Source organism: Bubalus kerabau, chromosome 21 (genome assembly GCF_029407905.1).
Source record: "Bubalus kerabau isolate K-KA32 ecotype Philippines breed swamp buffalo chromosome 21, PCC_UOA_SB_1v2, whole genome shotgun sequence".
NCBI classification, from domain to species: domain Eukaryota; kingdom Metazoa; phylum Chordata; class Mammalia; order Artiodactyla; family Bovidae; genus Bubalus; species Bubalus kerabau.
Genome location: NC_073644.1, coordinates 41,973,434 through 41,996,591, shown reverse-complemented (window position 1 = coordinate 41,996,591; position 23,158 = coordinate 41,973,434). Strand labels below are relative to the sequence as shown.

Sequence of the window (23,158 nt, the reverse complement as noted above, 5' to 3'; positions counted from 1 at the left end):
AGAGATTTGTGTGGGGACAAAATAATAGCAAAGGCCAAAAATGAACAAATGACAAGCTGGTTATCCATGGATGCCCTGTGGAGTCATAGAAGCTGAAAGAGAGATTTCTGGCTGTGATTTCAGGGTCATAATTCCTTCTTGGGACTGCATGCAAATTAAGGAAGAGTTGGCATGATGTGACCATATCAAGGAATTTATGAGTCAGCATAAATAAATAAAAATGCTGACTAGGAGACTAAGTAATTGCCTCTATTTCCTGTCTAACTGCCTATTCTTAAAGTTATATGAGAATCATAAATAATGAAATCTGAACAGTAGGAACGCATGCCCACGAGCTGGAAGTTCAAAATAAAGTCAGCCTTCTGCATAAAGATTTTTAAAGATAAGTTATCAGATATAACCCATTCCATGGACTTTTATCTATTAAAGAAGATATCATAAGCTCCCTCTTGTCAGCAGATAAAAATGAAAGAATTATTTTTAGCTTAAATCTCAGGCACTAAAATATTTTCAGCTTCTGGAGACTGGCAGGATGTTGTAAGGTACATTCGGAAATTTTTGTCTTTGGAGGATAGAGGATTATTTGGGACCAGAAAAGAATGTGTCCCCTCTTGAATTTCACACATTCTGCAACTTACTTCCTCTAAAATACAGATATGATAAGGGCCCCTCCGTTTGAAATATGGGAAACAAACTTTGGCAAACATTTCTTTTAAGGGATATTAGAAATGAAGTGACAGTTACATTGTCTATGCCACTATTACTGAACTTACTATGGTCATAGTCATGATGACTGTCTCTTCTAAAACGTTACCAGGATCCTACCTAGCATTTAATCATGAACTTATTAATCTATTCGGGGTGACTATTTCTATAGCTCCAATTTGCTACATCTTTTTTTTTTTTTTTCTTCAGCAGCTAATTCCTTTGTGCTGTTATGGTGAGAACATGTTCTCTCTACCATCTCAAATTTCCGTCCCCACTTCCCTACCATGAACAAATGACAATCTCCCTGAGAGCAGGATTATGTCTATCTTGCTCATAGCTCTGTCCTCAACCCCTTATGTATAGCAGGTGCTCAATATGCGTTTGTGAAGAGAATGATTGAATCGAAACCTCTTTTCTTTTTTCTAATTGAAGTATAGTTGATTTACAATGTTGCATTAGTTTTTAGTGCACAATAAAGTAATTCATTTATGTATATAATATATATTCTTTTTCACATTTTTACTATAACTTATTATAAATATTGAATATAGGTCCCTGTGCTATACAGTAGGTCCTTGTTGTTTATATTTTATATATAGTAGTCTGTATCTGCTAATCCCAAATTCCCAATTTAACCTCCCCCACCCCCCACCCCCAACAGCTTTCCCCTTTGGAAAACATCAGTTCAGTTCAGTCGCTCAGTCATGTCCAACTCTTTGTGACCCCATGGACTGCAGCATGCCAGGCTTCCCTGTCCATCACCAGCTCCTGGAGCTTGCTCAAATTCATGTCCATGAAGTTGGTGATGCCATCCAACCATCCCATCCTCTGTCGCTCCCTTCTCCTCCTGCCTTCAATCTTTCCCAGCATCAGGGTCTTTTCCAATGAGTCAGTTCTTTGCATCAAGTGGCCAAAGTATTGGAGCTTCAGCTTCAGCATCGGTCCTTCCATAAATGAATATTCAGGACTGATTTCCTTTGGAAAACATAAGTTTGTTTTCTATGTGAGTCCATTTTGGAAATAAGTTTATTTGTATCATATTTTAGATTCCACATGAGTGATATCATACAATATTTGTCTTTCTCTGTCTGACTTCCTTCACTTAGTCTGATCATCTCTAAGTCTATGCACGTTGCTGCAGATGGCATTATTTCATTCTTTTTATGGCTGAGTAATATTCCATTGTCTATGTGTACCACATCTTCTTTATTATTTTTTTTTTCACATCTTCTTTATACAATCCTCTGTTGCTGGACATTTAGGTTTCCATATCTCAGCTATTGTAAACAGGGCTGCAATGAAGATTGGGTGTGTGTATCTTTTCAAATTAGAGTTTTCTCTAGATATATGCCCAGGAGTGGGACACTTCTAGAGTTAATGTATGATCCAGTGCCTCTTTTCAATGCACTGTGAAGGACCAGTGTAAGGAGAAATTCAGCAACTGTCCCAATGGTCTCAAGAGAGCAAAATTATTTCAGCTCAACTTGGGAGAATCTCTTCCATGTTGTCGACAGCCAGCAACCTGAGGCTCCTGTGAAAGCTTGAGACAATAACAACAGTTTAAAGCTTTCTATTCATGAGAGTGAAAATGAAGGTAAGAGGCAAGAAAATCACCATTTGAGTCAGGGCAGACTGGTATAGTGGTTAAGAGATCCTGGAGAGAGGTGATCTGGGTTCAGATCCTTGGCTGGCCATTTGCTGGGTGGATGATGTTTGACAAATTCTTTAATTTCGATGTGCTGCAATTTTATCACTTGCAAATGGGGATGCTTACCTCTTGGAGTGTTGTAAGGATACACAAATGAATACATGTGAAATGTTTGGAAGACTTCCTGACTCATGATGACTACTGTATAGGCATTCACTGTTTACATTATTATTATTTACCCTCAAGAAGCCAGCAAGCAGGTCTGCAGGACCAGGTGACCAGAGATCGTTTCTAGGCTGTACCAGTAACTAGCCCCAAGTGCTGGTGCCAACATCTCTAGTTTTTTGTCTTTTCATCTGTAAAATGAGGTAGTAGGCCACATGGAAGGACTTCTGGATTAAATCCTGTAACAATTGCTTCCCTTCTAAAATGGAAATGCACGGGGGCCATAACAATGATCAATGAGTGTGTAGGTATCACACACATGCAAAGTCAATGTATCAGTACAGGGTGTATTCAGTACTCTATTCATTATGAAAACATTTGGATATTAATTTCCAAGTCTGATAAGCCCCACTTGCTCCTCAGGTTTAAAATTGAGTGATCACAAAAGGAAATGGAGGATGAGATGGTTGGATGGCATCACTGACTCAATGGGCATGAGTTTGAGTAAACTCTAGGAGATAGTGAAGGACAGGGAAGGCTGGTGTGCTGCAGTCCATGGGGTAGCAGAGTTGGACATGACTGAGTGAACAACAATAAAAGGAAATAAGGCAACTATAAAATCTTGTGGATGAAATGGATTGCCTGCTGCCCAGCAATTCCTTCTTTCTCCTCCACTCTCTTTGTTCATTTATTTCTTCTCTAACTTTTCCTCCTGTTCTCACTCCAGTTTCATGGGTTCCTACACCTGGAAGCATCTGTCTCATTCTTGATGGCCCCATAATTGAATACATTGCTGTTCTTTTTTTGGAAATTGGATTGTTCGTGTATTTCTTTTTATTCTAAAGTAAAATATGATCTATTTGTCTTCAATGGATAACTGTAGCCAAGAATGGAGATATTTAGTAGACTGGTAAAATCTATCATAAATCTACAAACACATGCAGGACACATGACTTATGGGAAAAGCATAAAATTAATCTGCTGTGGTCCACGTATTATGTGGGCTTCCCTGCCCACTCATGACTTGAGTGAAATTAGAGCCCAAAGTTTAGAAAACTGGACTACATATATATTTATTTCTTTAGGAAATCGAGTGTGTGTTCACTCAGTTGTGTCCAACTCTTTGCCATGCCATGGACGAAAGCCCACCAGGCTCTTTTGTCCATGGGATTTCCCAGGCAAGAATACTGGAGTGGGAAGTCATTCCCTTCTCCAGGAGCTCTTCCCGACCCAGGGATCAAACCTGGGTCTCCTACATTGCAGGCAGATTCTTCACCATCTGAGCCACAAGGGAAGCCCTTAAATATAGTGTAGATTTTTCCAAAAAGATCTATTTAGAAAGATAAACAGTTTCCCTCCAAAGCTGAGGACACAGGAGAAGCCAATGACATAATCTGTCAGATTACTTCCTTTTCCTATTACAGAATTGGCTCAAATATTGACTCTGAAAAGATCTATGTGTCTTGATTAATTTCTTAGGACTCCTGTTGAATTGTTCCTCTTTTAACTGGCGATTGAGACTGTGACTTTTATTAATATCAGATAAGAGAAGCATGGGAAAACATATTAGCTTATTCCCTAAGCATAAAGATAGTCATGGAATATTTAGGGTCATCTGTTACATTTATTATTTTACAGTTTGAATATTGTAGCAGCTAATAGATTAACTGGCTGAAATTCATGCTCAACCTATTCATCCCAAAGGATGAATTCTTTGATTCAAAGAATTTAGAATCAAAGTGGTGTCTAGTTATGCAGACAAATCTGTGTGAGTCGTCAACTAGATTAAGAGGAGAAAATGAACTTTCTACTTATTCCACTTGACCTCATCTGCCATCTCATTTGTAAAGCATGGAAGCTGAAGAATGGCTCATTTCTGGAAAGACCTATGAGCCGATCATGAAAGATGGATGAGGGCTTTAGAGATATTAACATGATGGAGTGAAGAATTCCACTGAGATGTCCTTATCCATTTAGTGTCAACCCTGTCCTGCAGAGCAAATGTTCCCTTCTTAGTCATGCCAGAAGTTAAGCACTGGAGCCTGAAGATGGAAGCCAACAGCAGACTCTGTTCCAGGAACTGTGTTAATATCTTAAAAGAATCATCTTATGTAGATCTCTCAACACTCTGAATGTGCTTGATTGGCCCCTTCCTCTTTGCTGATTTTCATGGGTGGCTGTACTTTCTGATCACCTGGAGAGCTGTTGTAACTCCAGATCACTCAGTCTACCCCCCAACACAATTAATTAGAAACTCTGAGGGTGAGACCACAGGGGAAGTATCTTTAAAACCCCCCATATGATAACTGTGAGTAGCCAAGATGGACAAGGACTGCTCTCAGGCATCTGCTGGACACTGGTCCTCACCAGAGGATGTGGCTCCCTGTACCCCTCTGGAGAGTGACTGTTTGTGCTCCTGCCTAGAGCTGAGAGGTGCCCACCTTCTCTTCCCAAACCTTTCCCCCTCTCTTCTCCATAAAATCCCATAGCTGTGACTGTCTGATCATCAAACTATCCAACCTACTACCCCTCTTTGTTGCCATCATGATCCACCCACTACTGTCACTTCCCCTTAGAAGATTTTAATTCCAGGAGTCTGAAGCCTTGCTAGAATCTGCCTGGAAAAATATGGTCATCGTTAAATTAGAGTGTTTTGCCATTTCCTCTTCAACAAACATTAAACAAACAGTGGCAAAATGTTAACAACTGGTAAATTTGCATGCTAAGTCACTTCAGTCGTTTCCGACTCTTTGCAAAACCATGGACTATAGTCTTTCAGGCTCCTCTGTCCATGGGATTCTCCAGGCAAGAATACTGGAGTGAGTTGCCATATTCTCCTTCTGGAGATCTTCCAACCCAGGAGTCAAACCCCCATCTCTTATGTCTCCTGCATTTCCAGGAAGGTTCTTTACCACTAGTGCCACCCGGGAAGCCCCCCTGTAAATCTGGATAAAGGTAAATAAATATCCCTGTAGAGGGAAATGGCAACCTACTCCAATATTCTTGCCTGGATGATTCCATGGACAGAGGAGCCTGGCGGGCTATAGTCCATGAGGTCGCAAAGAGTTGGACATGACTGAGCAACTAACACACACAAAATAAATATAGAAATTCTTCTTACTATATTCTTTCAAAATAAGAAGCTACCCAAGAAAAGATAACTCAAACAATTTCCATATAATTAGAAACATAATAACATTTATCACACTTGGATTACTAAATAACATGAGTTAAAAAGGAAGTCGTAAAGAAACTTAAGAAATACATAGAACTGAATGTAAATAAAACTACACAGAAAAATATGTTGGAAAGGGAAAAGCAGTCCTGAGGAGGAAATGTAGACATAGCTCTTTGAAATAAATGTATCTGAAAACAAGCAGCCTTATCACCAAGCCAATTTTTTTTCATTCTGGTTCTCCTACTGCTTGGCTCTCGATGCAGGGGCAGCCATGCAAGTGCCCCCAATTCCTGATTGAAGGATAGAGAAAGGAGCCCCAGCACGGCAGAAGTTACCAGGCAGTCACAGACAGAAAGAAATCCAGGAAAGCAATACCATAAAGCTGTTTATAAATCCTAGGTTCACCTTCGAGCTGCATGTGGAAGGATCTGATCCTGAACTAATGATTGCCACCCAGGTCCTATGCTGGCCAATGCATGAGAACACTTGCGACAGATCCAAATAGCATCCAAATATACCAAGCAAGGGGGCTTCCCTGCTGGCTCAGATGGTAAAGGATCTGCCTACAATGTGGGTAGTCCCAGATTCTAGCCCTGGGTTGGAAAGATCCCCTGGAGTATGAAATGGCAACCCACTCCTGTATTCTTGCCTAGAAAATTCCATGGACAGAGGAGTCTGTTAGGCCACAGTCCAAGGGGTCTCAGAGTCAGACACTGACAGCACACAGCACACAATACCAAGCAAGAGCCCTCTGAACGTGTGTCAAAGACTGACCAGAATGTAACCTAGCTGATTGTCTGCTAAAATTTAAAGAAAAAGAAATCAACATTTTTCCATAGGATTTCACATGGCCCAGAGTCTTGTAACATAGTGTTTAAAATACCTAAGACACAGTTCAAAATTACTCTGTATGAAAAGACCCAGGAAATCTCAATTCACTTCTAAAAAGACAGTCAACAGAAAGTAACAGTGAGATGACAAAGATGTTGGAATTATGTAACAAAGACTTAGAAGCAGTTTTATTAAAATTCTCCAACAAACTATTAGGAACACTCTTAAATACAAAACTAGAAAGTCTCAGAAAAGAAAGAGAAGACTAAAAGAAAAAACATAAATTTTAGACTGAAATAGACAACTGAAATGAAAAATCTCACTGAGTCGGCTAACTAGCAGATTGGAGGTGAAAAAGGGCAAATCAGTTAACTTGAGAGAGCAATAGAAATTATTCAATCTGAGCAAGAGGGCAACAAATTTTTTTAAAAATGAGAAGCCTTATAATCTTAAGAGAAAAAAATTTTTAATCCAATGTCTGTATCATTAGAATCTCAGAAGAAGAGAAAGAATGTGATGCTGGGAAAAAAAAAAAAGTGAAGAAATAATGGCCAAAAAGCTCTCCCAGTTAGAGAAATATATAAACCTGCAGATTCAAGAAGTTCAGTAAATCCCAAATAAGATAATCTTAATGAAATGCATCCCCAGAAATATTATAATTAAAATGCTGAAAACTAAAACAAGGAAAAAATCTTGAAAGAAGCCAGAGAAAAATAATTACCTACACAGAGAATCTTTTCGTTTTGAAATAATAATATATATGCGGAAGTTATCAAAAATATAAAGTGTTCCTATAAACCCTTCACCCAGCTTCCTCTAATGTTAACCCAAGAGAACCATGAGAGCATCCTCTGGATGACCAGCTTCAAGAGGAGGAAGACAAAGTCTGTCTTGGTGTGAAGGTCTACCCAGGGTAGACCAGATTCCCCACCAAGTTCAAGCCTACAGGGGAAGGATCCTTTCATTCAGCCAATTCCATCTTTTTTTTTAACATCAAAAACATTTTGTATTTGGGTATAGCTGATTAACAATGTTGTGATTTCGGGTGAACAGCGAAGGGACTCAGCCATACATATACAAGAACCCATTTTCCCCCAAACTCCCCTCCCATCCAGGCTGCCATATAGCATTGAGCAGAGTTCCATGTGCTATACAATAGGTCTTTGTTGGTTATCCATTTTGAATATAGCAGTGTGTACGTGACCTTCCCAAAGTCCCTAACTATCCCTTCCCCCCAGCAACCATAAGTTTGTTTTCTAAGTCTGTGAGTCTCTTTCTGTTTTGTAAGTTCATTTGTATCATTTCTTTTTAGATTCCACATATAAGGAATATCATATAATATTTCTCTTTCTGTCTGACTGACTTCACTCAGTATGACATTCTCTAGGTCCATCCATGTTGCTATAAATGGCATTGCTTCATTCTTTTTAATGGCTGAGTAATATTCCATTGTATACATGTAGCACATCTTCTTTATCCATTCTCTGTTGATGGACATTTAGGTTGCTTCTGTGTCTTGGCTATTGTAAACAGTGCTTCAGTGAACACTGGGGTGCATGTGTCTTTTGAGGCCATGATTTTCTCTGGATATATGCCCAGGAGTGGGATTGCAGGGTCATATGGTAGCAGCCAATCCATCTTTGTTCAACAGTTTTTCCCCATGGGCAAAGCAAAGCTTGTCCTTGTGCTCCTTACCTTGGAAGATGTTTGGAACTTTTTTGACTCACCCCTCCCACCTGAAAGGTTGCTGTTAGCTTAGGTTTTCTCTTTAGAGGTCAGGTATGACACAGAAGTTCCAAGGAGCAGTTCCTCGGGATACCCTGTTCTCTTTCTCTCGAAAATGAGAATAAACCTCCCCAGAAATTCACTTCACCAAGGGAATTCCCTGGCCCAGCATAACCAAAATGGGCAACAAGAATGTCCATAGCAAGGGCTCAATTAAATCTTGTATCTACAAAGCTGGAAAACAAGAGTGAAGTATCTTATAAGCAGATGCATCTCCCAATAAGCATATTTCTGAAGATATAGAACTATATATCAAGGTGCCTTTCCCCTCTTTCTACTGAAGAAAACTTTTTTTGTCCATTACTTTTATTGCTGTTAATTAAGAGATAATACAGTGGTTCAAGTGGAAGCCTGATATAATTAGAATTCTTAGAATAATGTTTTATAACTGTAGATCCTTTAAATGTGAATCTTATCAATTAATTGCTTCCATTTTCTTATATTTCTAGGTAGTATAATTAAGGTATTTTTGTTCTTAACAAGACCCTGAAATCATCCAGAAACACAGCAATAATAATGTTTGATCTTTCTTCTAAAATGAGTTTGAGCTTTTTCTCTTTTGGTTTCATTGCTGTCATTTAAGTGTTTATACAGTAACTCCAGTGAAAACCTCATGGGAACATAATTCTTAGGATAATGTTCTGTAAATGTGTATTCTGTAAATGTGAATCTCATAAGTAATCAGCTTTCCTTTTATTTGATTTCCAGATAGTATATAGTATTTCTATTGTTGCTATCTATTAATAACAAGTTTCTTCTCTTGATCCACAAACAGAGCAGTGTTTTGTGTCTCCGCTAATTCAGCATTTTCACTCATTTCATTTCAATGCTGTTGTTAAGTTCTCATATAGCCATTCAAATAGAAGTTTGATCAGAGTCTTTTCTTCGGGTAGTGTGATGAATGCATTTCATTTGAAAGTAAAATTTCATGAGTGAATTATTAACTTTTATTTCTAGATAAAGAAAGATAGGATTTCAGTTGCTGGTGTCAAAAAATCATTTCCCATAACCTGAACTATGAGAAAAGTTTTACATGAGCAGTCACACCATTGGAGGTATTTGAAATTCAAAGTCTATATCTGCTTTCCATAGCCTGCATTTACCCTAGTTATAAGATTATATAACCCTAGTTATAAGATTAATATATTTACCCAAGTAAATGTTAGTTTACCCTCTGATGGCGCTCACTGTGCATAGTATAAATGCACAGTGTGCAGCCCTCACTATGGACTGCAAAGCCCCAGATGTGCTGAGCTCCGCTGTTCCACCGACCTGTCTCACGCCCACTGAGCTTTGGTCACTCTGTCCTCCCCTAGAGCCTCAACCCACCAAGTCCCTTCCATCTTTTCCTTCATGCTATTCCCTGTCTGCCTGAAATGCTAGCCCCCAACCCCAAAGATGCCTGTCTTCCCTCACTCTTCTGGTCTCAAATATCCATCTTCGAAGCTTTCACTGAGTTCGCAACCAGAATGAGTTCCTCTGTTTCATGACACTCTGAGCTTTGTACCTTTTTATTAGTAGCATTATCAGAATGTGCAGTTGTAAAATTACTCATGTGATCATGTTTGAATGTGTGTTTCCCTACCTCCGCATCGTCCTGGATTAAGTCTGCTTCCTGTTCATGTACCATGTCCAGCATTTTCAGAGCAGCAAGGGGAGAGTGCTCCTGGCACTTGGTGGGACACTTTTCCTCACGCAGGTGTTTTACGTTTGGCTGCAATGACAAAGCATAAAACACAGCCTTCCGGCGCCTAACAAAGCAAGTGTTTGTTTCTTTCTCACTCACGAATTTGTGGATGAGCTGTCGCCTGCCTGGGCTTGACAGGGCTTGGGTTTCAGGTCAGCTTCCTTCTCTGAGGCCTGCTTGTCATTTGAGGGCCAAGGCAGAAGAGACAGTGGCAACCTAGGCCCAGTCCTCACGGAAGACCGCGCAAACCCAGGCGGAAGAGGGGAACATAAGCCGCTTCTCAAAGCCTCTGTTCAGAACACATGTGCCCACTTTTCTGCATATCTTCCACTGATCAGAGGGCCCAAGGTCAGTGTGATAAAGACATCAACTCCATGCAAATGATCTAACATCACCCATGTCCCTTGGGGGCCATTCCAAAGCCACTCTAGGTCCTGGCACCCAGACTCCTGCCTTACAATTAATGTTTTTACATTTTTATTTATTTATTTATTCTCAGGTATACTGGGTCTTCGTTGTGGTGTACAGGCTTCTCACTGCTGTGGTGTCTCTTGTTGCAGAGCCCAGGATCCAGAATGCAGGCTTTGTATGGGTTCAGAATGTATGGGTTCAGTAGTTGCAGCTCCCGGGCTCTAGACATAGGCTCAGTAGTTGGGGCACAAGGCTTAGTTGACTTCCCAGACCAGAGATCAAACCCATGTCCCCTGCATTGGTAGGCAGATTCTTAACTAGACCACCAGGGAGGTCCCGGCCTTACAAGAAGGTTCCAATTAGGAGGCAGCCATGAGCACCCTAGGGGGAGGAACAGTGTGTTCCCAGCATAGTTGTTGGCTTGAGAGTCCCACAGAGTGACAGCATTCGGAGCAGGAGAGGCAGAAGACTTCCTTCAAGGGCCTCAAATCTGTGAGTTTCAGAAAGCTCCTGAGCCCACATCAATCCCACAGCGTGTCCTTGTAACTCCCCGCAGTACTGCGTGAGTCGTCACTTACCTGTCAGCCCGTATTTATGGAGGGCCTAAGGGATGCTGGGTGGCGCTGAGGTAAGGCTGCTGTGTAAGGCGAGGTGCTGGGTCTGGGTCAAGCCCTTCCTTTGTAGCTTCCCCTCCTCCCTCCTCCAGCCCACGGAATTTCCTCTTTCGTTTACACTCACCCCATGATTCCCATGGAGCAAGGGACAGTCGGTCAGAGCCCAGGCGATGAGCACAAAAAAGCAAATGAAAAAGAGGAATAATTCATACAAAATCAAGATGTCAAGGATCTGTCACTTGAGAACTGCATTCTGCTGCTCAAGAACTCTTCTGAGCCATTTTAATTGGATCAGATTAGTCAAATCCTGAAAGACTTTACCTAGCCATATGCCAAGAGACAGTCTTTACATAGTAGATAGGTAATCAATATATGCAGAATGAGTATATAAAGCTATGCAATTAAGTGGTATGCAGGGAGTGTTTGCATCGAACGATGAACCATAACTAAGAGAGCTATGCCCACACACTGCTCTATGAAATGACAGCTTTATCGCTTGATAACATAATCCTATGATATACTGCTATTATTATCCCCCTATAAAAACACAGACAAGATTGAAATATAACCTTAAAAGCTTTGGGAAATCCCATGGACAGAGAAGCCTGGTGGTCTACAGTCTGCGTTTGCAAAGAACACCACTTAGCGACTAAACAAACATATAAGAATAATCAGGCCCAGCGTGGCATCAGAGGGGACGTGGGGCACCTAGGGATGAAGTGTGGGCCTGACCCCTGGTGGTTCTGGTTCTGTTCTTGCCACTAACCAGACAGACTTGGCAGGTCACTTAACACTGGTATTTGAGCTAATCACTTAATTGAGCATTACTCCATATAATCCTCACAATTTCCTGCTCTTATCAGAGAACAAGAAGTGAAGTTTAGGGAAGCTAAATCATAGACCCAATATTTGAGCTGAGTATGTCTGACTTTAGAACTGGTCTTTTCTACCTCGCTTCATTCAGTAGACCCTCAGGCTTTTGTGAACATCAAAAAGGATGTGTATAAAAAGCACTTTTGGAAACGTTGAAACCGACATCAATTACTACTACAAATCACCTCGGGACGAAAATAATTTCTTTTGAATTTAACACAATCATAATTTCTTCAAGGTGTATTATGGACGCGTTACAAGCGTTAATTTGTGTAATTATCGCACAAGTCCACAAGGATGGTCCTGCTCTAATTTTTAGATGTGAAATACGAGTGTTTTGGCGAAACGCTGTTAAAACAAGTGTGATAAAGCTGCACAAGTGACTCGAGGGAGCCGCGGCGGCGACCAGCTTCCTGTGCGTAGATGAGCAGAAAACGGGGAAGCGGGAGGGACTCCCCAGGACCGTCACCGCATGGGAGCGATGATGCTCCCACAGCACAGGAGTCGTTACGCTGCTCAACAGGGATGTAGGAACGGCGCTGAGTTATCAGAGTTCTCCGAGGGAGCTGCAAAAGAACCCGAACCCAGGGGCTCCACCGCCAGGGATGGGCTATTCGGCCTCCAGCCCCGAGACTTTTCCTTGCGAGTTTCCGGGGAGATGCGGCAGCGTGGGCGCGTCCCTGACTGGCTCCTGAGCTTTGGGGCTGTGTGTGTGGGTATGCGTGTGTGTATGATCCCTTGCCTCCCTGGGATTGGGATCGCCCCTTACAGTCCAAATGAAAAGATGTCACCTTTGCATCTCTTCTACAAACGCTTACTGAGCTCCTATAACTCGCCCATAGACAAAATGCGGCGGCGATGCCCGCTAAGACCCAACGCCCGCGAGCGCGCGTCTCGCCGTCTCCTGCGAGCGCGGAAGACAGGGTGCCCGGAACGCCCGTCCGGAACTCGCGGGCGAGCCCCGCAGCCGCGGTGCCCGGCCTGCGCGCGCCCGAGGGCGGCACTGCCCACGCACATGCACACGCACGGGAGCGCCGGGCTCCCGCGTCCCCGGTGCCGCGCCGGCGCCGGCGCAGGGCGCGGGCGGGAGCTCGGGAGTCCGAGCGGGAGGCGGGAGCGGCAGGCGGGGCGGGTGCCCGCGAGCGGCGCTCGTGCATTCGCTCCTCCGCTCTTAAGCTCCGCCCCGGTCCCGCCCACCCCCTTCTCCCGCGCGCGGGCTCCGCGCGCCCCAACCCGCGCGCGTGCGCGCGCGTGCGCAGGCCAGGGCCCTCCGGGGGCGGCCCCGTAGACTCCAACGAAAGCGACGCAAGGTCCCGGATTAACCCTTTCCCCGCTCGCCCATTTAGAGGCCCGGTCGTGTTCCGTGCCTGCGCAAGCCGGCGGCGCGCCTTCCCCCTGGCCCGCACCGCGCATGCACGGGAAGGGGGGGTGCCGGTGGGGGTGTTCGCGGCCGGCTAGACATTCTGTGCTCGTGCAGGAGGAGGGCTGCTACCATCAGGGACGTGCACGATTTCCCCCCCACCCCGCCCCCTCCCCAAACTCCAAAAAAAAAAAAAAAATCCAAAACACACTGCCACCCACCGTGCCCCCGCGCCCCGCGTCCATCCCGTCCCCGGCCTGCGTGCAGCGAGCGCGGGGAGCCCACGGCGAGTGTCTGTGGCTGTGCCAGGCTGCAGGTAAGCGCGGGCCGGGGGTGCGGAAGGGGCCCGGGCCGGCCGCGAGGCGGGCGCGGGGGCGGCGGGCGCGGCGGGGCTGCCTGGAAGAAGCGCGTTCTCGCCGCGCTCGGGGGCACCCGTCAGCTCCAGGAGATGCGGGCGGACCCGGCGGCGCGGCGCGAGCGGGGCCGGGCGTGGGGCCGGGGCGCTCCGGGGGCCGCGCAGGCCGGCGAGCGGGCTCGGGCAGCGGCCAGGCGGCGACAGTGGCTGCCCCGCGCGCGCGCTCGCCGAGTCTCGGCGGCGGAGTTTATGGCCGCCCCCGCTCGCACCGCCGCAGTGCACCGCGGTGGGGGTGGGGACGGCCCGGAGCCCGGCGCCGAGCGCGGCCCGCCGGGCGCCGCCCCTCCGCGCCGCGGGCCCCGCCGCGCCGCCCCCCAGCAGCCCGCGGAGGAGGGGGCCAGGACCCCCGCGCTCGCACTCCCGGGAGCGCCCGCGGAGCTCGGGAAGCCGGCCGCGCGCCGCCCCCGCCCCCGGCCGCGGGAGGGCGGGGGAGGGCCCGGCGCGAGCCGGCCGGGGAGTGCGCGGGGCGCGAGCTCCGGGCTCGCGGGCGGAGCGGGGCGCGGCGCGGCGCGTCGCGGGGCTGCGGAGCCCGGCCACACGCCCGCTCCCGATCCCCGCCGCCGGGGCCGCCGTGGGTCCTCCCTCTCGCGCTCGGAGTCGCGGCCCTAGCCCGCGCCGAAGAGCCCGATTCTAAAAGGGAAAACGGCTGGTGCTCCGCCCGGCTTTCCGGGCGGGAGCTTTTGTTCGGGAAGGAATGCCAGCCGCTGGATCCCGTCCCCCACCTCCCGGGCCGAGCTGGATGGGAGCGAGGCTCGGAGAGGTTCCGGAGGCGGCCCGGGTCCTGCGCTCGGTTCCCTGCTCCCTTCCCATCCAGAAGCGGCGAGCTCTCGACCGGGAAGTGGTGCCGCCGCCATTGTCGCGGCGGCCCCAGGGTCGGGGAGGCGGCCGGCTGGTCGCCGCGGCTTCTGTATACAGTTCGGCTTAGCGGGGCCCCCCGCGCTGGCGCTTTGGAGAAGCAACATGCAGGGGCAGCTTCGTCCAGGAGGTGTGGTTGGAGCGGCATCTTGCCCTCCACCTGTAGGGATACTGGCAACGGGGATCTTCCTGTTTGACTCACCTGAACTTAGCAATTGGAACATTTCAACAGAGGGGGGAAAATGGAGCTATGGAGAGATAGAGTGGGACCAAATAACACATAGGCTTAAAAAAAAAAAATCTAAGTACGTTGCCATGGGTACTGTACGCCTCTCCTGTACCTGGTCCAGGCACCTTTATCCCATAAGCTCCAGAGAGCGACTATAGGAAGTAACCTGGTAGGAAGGCTGCCTTCCCTTGGGGGTGGCCTCAGGCTAGGGTGCACCCTTAGAAATTATTCTGCCCTGTCCTTGCACTTGGCAAGTTAGAAAACAACCTGCCACTTTAGGCAGCTTTATGATGATTTTGCTTTTCTGTAGAGGGTTTTCAGGACTCTGGTTCTGCCACTCTCAAGTTTGGGTGGTCACCGTTCAGTAGAGAAGGCTTGATGTTTTTCAGGATGTTGGTCTGCAAAATGGAGTTTAAACTGGAAAAAATCAGGAATCCTTTGAGCTTCCCTGTAGGGATACAGGCAGACACACCTGGAGTTCTCTAATGCAAGCTTCAAAACCAGAGTGATTTAAGTAACTATATACTACATCATCGGAGAAGGCAATGGCACCCTACTCCAGTACTCTTGGCTGGAAAATTCCATGGACGGAGGAGCCTGGTAGGCTGCAATCCATGGGGTTGCTGAGAGTCGGACACAACTGAGCGACTTCACTTTCACTTTTCACTTTCATGCATTGGAGAAGGAAATGGCAGCCCACTCCAGTGTTCTTGCCTGTAGAATCCCAGGGACGAGGGAGCCTGGTGGGCTGCCGTTTGTGGGGTTGCACAGAGTTGGACACGACTGAAGCGACTTAGCAGCAACAGCAGCATACTGCATCATACAGAAGAGTGGATAGAAGTAAACAGCTACTGTTCCCTGTTAACTGTTGAGTATATGTACTTTTCTTAACTTTGTCTATATTTATCGATGTAAAAAATATACAGTCTATGTTTATATAAGCCAAGCAGAAAAAAATGTGGAAGGCTGTGTATCCAGCAAGAAATGGTAGGGGAACGAGGTACTTACCAGCTTTCACTCTATCTGTGCAGCAATCAATATCCTTGCAAATATAGACAGAGGCTTTGTGAAGGGAACTCCCTTAGTGGTTCCCCAGCCCATCCTTCCCATTCCCGTCGCACACCCCCTCCAGGCTGCCAGTGCTCCAGCCCTTACCTTTTCTCCTTCATATCTGTTCAGAGCTGAACCCGACGCTGCCAGCCACCCTCCTCTTTGTTCCCAACCTGAAAATGGGTACAGGTGCCAGTGACAGGACAAAAAAGGAAAGTTTCTTTTTAAAAATCAATTTTTGAAAACATTCTTGTTTACAACTGGGGATAGGGAAAGAGCCAACTTCACTCTTGTATGTCCTTTTCTTTTGTAGGACTGGCGTGCCCCTGATCAGAGTTATTCTGATCTGAAGATTTTGGTGTTTAAAGCATTAAGATAATAGCCTGAGTTGTTCATGGTAACTATGACTTTGCATATTAAGTCTTTAGAATCTTATTGGTGTCAGCTTTAAAATGTCTCTCAGTTATGTACTAGCATTCTTTGGAGGACTAGGTATTTTCCTCATACTTATGCTTGGTTGAATAAAAGAAAAGCAAGGTTTTTGAAAAGAAACACCCAGGACACATTAATTTAAAAAAGATCACTCCTTTAACACGTGGCAGATGTCTTCCATGCCAGTTCTCCATTTCTTTTTCTCATAAAACCCCACCGCACTTGTCAAGTGCATCCAGGTCTGATGACACTTTGATCTGGATGACAGATAGACTGGCATCCAGGGGGGGAATGAAGCTGCTTGTCACTGTCTTCCCAAATGTCATCAGATTCTCTGAGGGTCCTATTAAACCTTGCCCCTTGTTCAGAAGTGGCCCAACACTGGTGTGAAGACTAGAGGACAACACTGAATGGAGTGTTCTGGAAATGATTTCCCTCCCTGAGTCTGCAGGAGTGATCTGTCTCTTGCGTCAAGGAAGCAGAACCTTGAGAGCTGCTAGTTATTGTACTGAATCTTCCTCGGCATGAAATTAGACACAGCAGACGGCACTGGCGGATGCTTGCCAAACGGTTTTCTTAAACCTTGAAGCTGAGTTATCATTATTACCTCTAGTTATCAGGAAGCACTGGTTTTGGAGCTAGAGTGTCTGGATTTGCTAGAGAAGGCAATGGCAACCCACTGCAGTACTCTTGCCTGGAAAATCCCATGGACAGAGGGGCCTGGTGGGCTGCAGTTCATGGGGTCGCTACGAGTTGGACACGACTGAGCGACTTCACTTTCACTTTTCACTTTCATGCATTGGAGAAGGAAATGGCAACCCACTCCAGTGTTCTTGCCTGGAGAATCCCAGGGACGGGGGAGCCTGGTGGGCTGCCGTCTCTGGGGTCGCACAGAGTCGGACATGACTGAAGTGACTTAGCAGCAGCAGCAGCAGAGCCCTGACGGTCCACTAAATAGCTAGAATATTGGGCAGGTTCCTCAGTTTAAAGTAGGGTAATAATGCCTATCTCTCAAGGTCATTTGATCACTGCCTTTGTGAAAACATGAAAAATGCGTAGCACGATGCCAGGCAGGTATTGCGTGCCCAGTAGGAGTCGTTGTTATTATGAGTAAGCATACGCTGAGTACAGTGAAGATAAGTAGAAGGAACAGTGTGGAAATCCCTAAATTTGGATCTGTCTTTTCTCCTCTTATTCTTGAACCCCTCCTGACAGTGACTTTCTGAAATTGTTAGGGACTGGAAAGTGGTCAGAAAATGAAATCTCCCTGAAATTTTTATATGGAAAAGTACTGTCCATAATGACCAAAATTCTTTTTCTTTATAAACATTTTCTTGTAGGAGTTTTTCATCAGTATGTCTGAAACCATTAAATATAATGACGATGATCATAAAACTCTGTTTCTGAAAACACTCAACGAGCAACGCTTGGAAGGAGAATTTTGCGACATCGCGATTGTGGTTGAGGATGTGAAGTTCAGAGCGCACAGGTGTGTTCTTGCTGCCTGCAGCACCTACTTTAAAAAGCTTTTCAAGAAACTTGAGGTAGATAGTTCCTCAGTAATAGAAATAGATTTCCTCCGTTCTGATATATTTGAAGAGGTCCTGAATTACATGTACACGGCAAAGATCTCCGTGAAAAAAGAAGATGTTAACTTAATGATGTCATCCGGTCAGATTCTCGGCATCCGGTTCCTGGATAAACTTTGCTCTCAGAAGCGGGACGTGTCCAGCCCGGACGAAAACAACGGTCAGTCGAAAAGCAAGTACTGCCTGAAGATCAACCGCCCCATTGGGGATGCTGCCGACCCCCAGGATGACGACGTGGAGGAAATCGGAGACCAGGACGACAGCCCCTCGGATGACACGGTAGAAGGCACCCCCCCGAGTCAGGAGGACGGCAAGTCGCCCACGACGACGCTCAGGGTGCAGGAGGCCATCCTGAAAGAGCTGGGCAGCGAGGAGGTACGGAAGGTCAACTGCTACGGCCAGGAGGTAGAGTCCATGGAGACCCCCGAGTCCAAGGACCTGGGGTCCCAGACCCCTCAGGCCTTAGCATTTAACGACGGGATGAGCGAAGTGAAGGATGAGCAGACCCCAGGCTGGACCACGGCGGCCAGCGACATGAAGTTCGAGTACCTGCTGTACGGGCACCACCGGGAGCAGATCGCCTGCCAGGCGTGCGGGAAGACGTTTTCGGACGAGGGTAGGCTGAGGAAGCACGAGAAGCTGCACACGGCCGACCGGCCCTTCGTGTGCGAGATGTGCACCAAGGGCTTCACCACGCAGGCCCATCTGAAGGAGCACCTGAAGATCCACACGGGCTACAAGCCCTACAGCTGCGAGGTGTGCGGCAAGTCGTTCATCCGCGCCCCGGACTTGAAGAAGCACGAGCGGGTGCACAGCAACGAGCGGCCCTTCGCCTGCCATATGTGCGACAAGGCCTTCAAGCACAAGTCCCACCTCAAGGACCATGAGCGCCGTCACCGCGGCGAGAAGCCCTTTGTGTGCGGCTCCTGCACCAAGGCCTTCGCCAAGGCGTCCGACCTGAAGCGGCATGAGAACAACATGCACAGCGAGCGCAAGCAGGTCACCCCCAGCGCCATGCAGAGCGAGACCGAGCAGCTGCAGGCGGCGGCCATGGCTGCGGAGGCCGAGCAGCAGCTGGAGACCATCGCCTGCAGCTAGAGGCGGGGAACCGGGATGCGCACGCACGCGGCAGGGATGCTCAGCATCCTTTATCGGCATCCCGCATCCCGCATCCCGCATCCCGAGCCATGAATGCCAGCCGCCATGTTTCGTCGGAAACTTACTGAGAACTTGTACTCGCTGGACATAAGGCAGTGCTTGGTTGGGTGTTTTGAAAACTTTGCAAGGAAATAACCGTTCCTTGGTTCTGACCGAACTGTTTCACTGTCCCGTCTGGTGTGTAATATTAATGTTGCCAGTAAGCACCCAGCCCCCGCCCGCCCCCCCCCCTTTTTTTTTATGATTTCTGATTTTAATTTGAGAACTCCTGGGCCCAGTTCAGAAGTGAGAGACTTCTGTCCCTTTTTAAAAGTCCCCCTCTCCGCCTGCTGCACCAGGGAGTGCACCGCACGGAGTGATAATTGAGTGGATTGATTTCCTGACCATCACCATTCTGTGTGACTTACGGGTCACAGTGACATTTTTAAGAACTTTAGTAAAAGTACTTCGTATAGACGCAGGAAATACGGGTGGGTGGTTGACCAAGAACCCTGCGTGCACAGATAGGAAAACAAGTTCTGGAAATGCAAAATGGTGTCAGATTTATATATTTGGTTTGTTAATTTTCTATCACTGTTTTTCATGGTTTTTGTGGACAGATAATGGTTGCTTTGCTGAAGTGTTTCTTCATCCTTTTTGATTGCCCGCATGTGCCCCTCAAGATGTCACATGACCTGAAGGCATGCCAGTCGTTTGAGGGCTGAGTTTTTTCACTCTTACTTGGGGTATTGCTACTCTGCAGCTGATGGGGTTTGTGGGCTGACCAGTGGTGAGAGGGTTAGAAAAGGGAGTGTAGGAACCTGGCTCTCAGAGACAAGGTTTGCACATTTGCAACAAGTCCAAGATTTCCTAGATCAAAATAATTCCTGATTTTGAAATTGGATTTTTGTTTAGGATCAAAATTTAGGCCAAGAACAGGTATACCTCTTCGGGTATGTTTGTGTAACTTAAAGAGTGTCATCAAGCTTTTGGGCTCTCGGCATCACGTGATTATCCATAAAGAAGATGCAGTGTCCTTCCTGAAATCATTATGTTTAAAATCTTTTACCTGTGTAAATAGTATAGAAGCGTTGGTCTTATGTATCTCAAGTACAAATAGACAGCTGCACTTTTTTTGCACATGGGATTAACGATATCTCCATCAGCAACAAAGATCAGTCTGTTTTTAACCAATATTAAAGATTGTCAGACCAAATGTTTATGTTCTTGAAGTATATTTCATCACTGGTTACAGTTTTAAGTGGAAGATGATTGCCTTTTCATAGCCGTAAACTGAATTATAAGTGCTGTTCCAATTCGGGTGTACGAATTCCTAAAGAATGTATTTCTTTAGGAATACATTGAAATACCAACAATAGTTTGAATTATGTTCTGTAATAAAGAATTAGTTCTTTTAGAATGTACCATTTTCAAAAAATGTCGATTTTTAAAATTTATTTTTGGTTGCTAGGGTTTTTTTTTCTTAAGATACATTAAAGTAATTTCATTTCCTAGCTTGTTGCATTAACACTTGTAATTATTATTGTGAGAGAAAGTTTATTTTTTAAACTGGTGTATATGTTATGCCCATGATTGTAGGATGAAGATGTTACCTTTTTAAAAATCTTATTTATTGGTAAATGTTTAGTTTAAAACTAATTTAATTTCTTTTCTTAAATGTTGTTTATTTTCTCCAAAAAGCAGTTGTGTCACTGTGTTTATATGCTCTTCATAGAAGGGGAACCGATTGCTGTTCCTAGACTGTTTTAACCAAAGCAAAGGAAAAGTAATTTAACATCTTGTGGATGGCTACTTCAGCAAATCATACCTGGGGCCTTTGTTTTTGTATATAAAAGAAAATATACTTCTGTCATTCCTGTTTTTGTTTTTTTCCTAGCAGCCTGTCACACACCCAGGTTTCTACCCCAGTGCATTTTCTATACTGTCTTCATCTTGGTTATACAGAGTTGCAAGTTCCCCATGTAGCATTAACCTTCACTGAAACCACATAATCACAGTGGTATCCCCAAAAGAAAGCTCTTTCAGCACTTTATTTGCATCGTGTAAATATGTGTCATTGGTCCTATTTTGCATGAGAAATATATTTGTGTTGTAATTTCCACCACCAGTGCTGGGTTCATCTGTGTTGAGGGTGCATGTTTTTGTTGTGTTCTGGGCAGCGAGGTTGTGACATGGCAGCTCTCCTGTCTCCTGGTCATGAAACCTGCCTCTCTCCCACCTAGCTGGCTATAGTGTCCTGTGGATGATGAAGCCCTCGTGTCCAGCAGTTCTAGGGTACCTCCCTGCACAACGAGTTACTTCTGAAACATGCTTATGCTGAATCTGCCTTGTGAGAAGGAAGGAAATGCCAATGTCAACGTTCAGTTAAGTTCAGTCGCTCAGTCGTGTCCAGCTCTTTGCGACCCCATGAATCGCAGCACGCCAGGCCTCCCTGTCCATCACCAACTCCCAGAGTTCACCCAGACTCACGTCCATCGAGTCAGTGATGCCATCCAGCCATCTCATCCTCTGTCGTCCCCTTCTCCTCCTGCCCCCAATCCCTCCCAGCATCAGAGTCTTTTCCAATGAGTCAACTCTTCACATGAGGTGGCCAAAGTACTGGAGTTTCTGCTTCAGCATCATTCCCTCCAAAGAAATCCCAGGGCTGATCTCCTTCAGAATGGACTGGTTGGATCTCCTTGCAGTCCAAGGGACTCTTGAGAGTCTTCTCCAACACCATAGTTCAAAAGCATCAATTCTTCGGCGCTCAGCCTTCTTCACAGTCCAACTCTCACATCCGTACATGACCACAGGAAAAACCATAGCCTTGACTAGACAGACCTTTGTTGGGAAAGTAATGTCTCTGCTTTTGAATATGCTATCTAGGTTGGTCATAACTTTCCTTCCAAGGAGTAAGCGTCTTCTAATTTCATGGCTGCAGTCACCATCTGCAGTGATTTTGGAGCCCCCAAAAAATAAAGTCTGACACTGTTTCCCCATCTATTTCCCATGAAGTGGTGGGACCGGATGCCATGATCTTTGTTTTCTGAATGTTGAGCCTTAATCCAACTTTTTCACTCTCTACTTTCACTTTCATCAAGAGGCTTTTTAGTTCCTCTTCACTTTCTGCCATAAGGGTGGTATCTGCATATGTGAGGTTATTGATATTTCTCCCGGCAATCTTGATTCCAGCTTGTGTTTTTTCCAGTCCAGCGTTTCTCATGATGTACTCTGCATAAAAGTGAAATAAACAGGGTGACAATATACAGTCTTGACGAACTCCTTTTCCTATTTGGAACCAGTCTGTTGTTCCATGTCCAGTTCTAACTGTTGCTTCCTGACCTGCATATAGGTTTCTCAAGAGGCAGATCAGGTGGTCTGGTATTCCCATCTCTTTCAGAATTTTCCACAGTTTATTGTGATCCACGCAGTCAAAGGCTTTGGCATAGTCAATAAAGCAGAAATAGATGTTTTTCTGGAACTCTTGCTTTTTCCATGATCCAGCGGATATTGGCAATTTGATTTCTGGTTCCTCTGCCCTTTCTAAAACCAGCTTGAACATCAGGAAGTTCACGGTTCACATATTGCTGAAGCCTGGCTTGGAGAATTTGGAGCATTACTTTACTACCATGTGAGATGAGTGCAATTGTGTGGTAGTTTGAGCATTCTTTGGCATTGCCTTTCTTTGGGATTGGAATGAAAACTGACCTTTTCCAGTCCTGTGGCCACTGCTGAGTTTTCCAAATTTGGTGGCATATTGAGTGCAGCACTTTCACAGCATCATCTTTCAGGATTTGAAATAGTTCAACTGGAATTCCATCACCTCCACTAGCTTTGTTCGTAGTGATACTTTCTAAGGCCCACTTGACTTCACATTCCAGGATGTCTGGCTCTAGGTCAGTGATCACACCACCGTGATTATCTGGGTCATGAAGATCTTTTTTGTACAGTTCTGTGTATTCTTGCCACCTCTTCTTAATATCTTCTGCTTCTGTTAGGTCCATACCATTTCTGTCCTTTATCGAGCCCATCTTTGCATGGAATGTCCCCTTGGTATCTCTAATTTTCTTGAAGAGATCTTTAGTCTTTCCCATTCTGTTGTTTTCCTCTATTTCTTTGCATTGATCGCTGAGGAAGGCTTTCTTATCTCTTCTTGCTATTCTTTGGAACTCTGCATTCAGATGCTTATAT

The 23,158-nt window shown here is 45.7% G+C and overlaps 1 protein-coding gene across 1 annotated transcript; it reads left to right on the top strand.

Moving 5' to 3' along the window:
* The first annotated feature begins 13,448 nt into the window (after positions 1–13,448).
* Positions 13,449–20,842, top strand: ZBTB14 (zinc finger and BTB domain containing 14). The gene is made up of 3 exons (XM_055559013.1): positions 13,449–13,576; positions 16,123–16,206; positions 17,582–20,842. Exons 2-3 carry the CDS (start codon positions 16,204–16,206, stop codon positions 18,926–18,928), a joined length of 1,350 nt encoding a protein of 449 aa, XP_055414988.1. The 5' UTR covers positions 13,449–13,576; positions 16,123–16,203; the 3' UTR covers positions 18,929–20,842.
* The last annotated feature ends 2,316 nt before the right edge of the window (positions 20,843–23,158 follow it).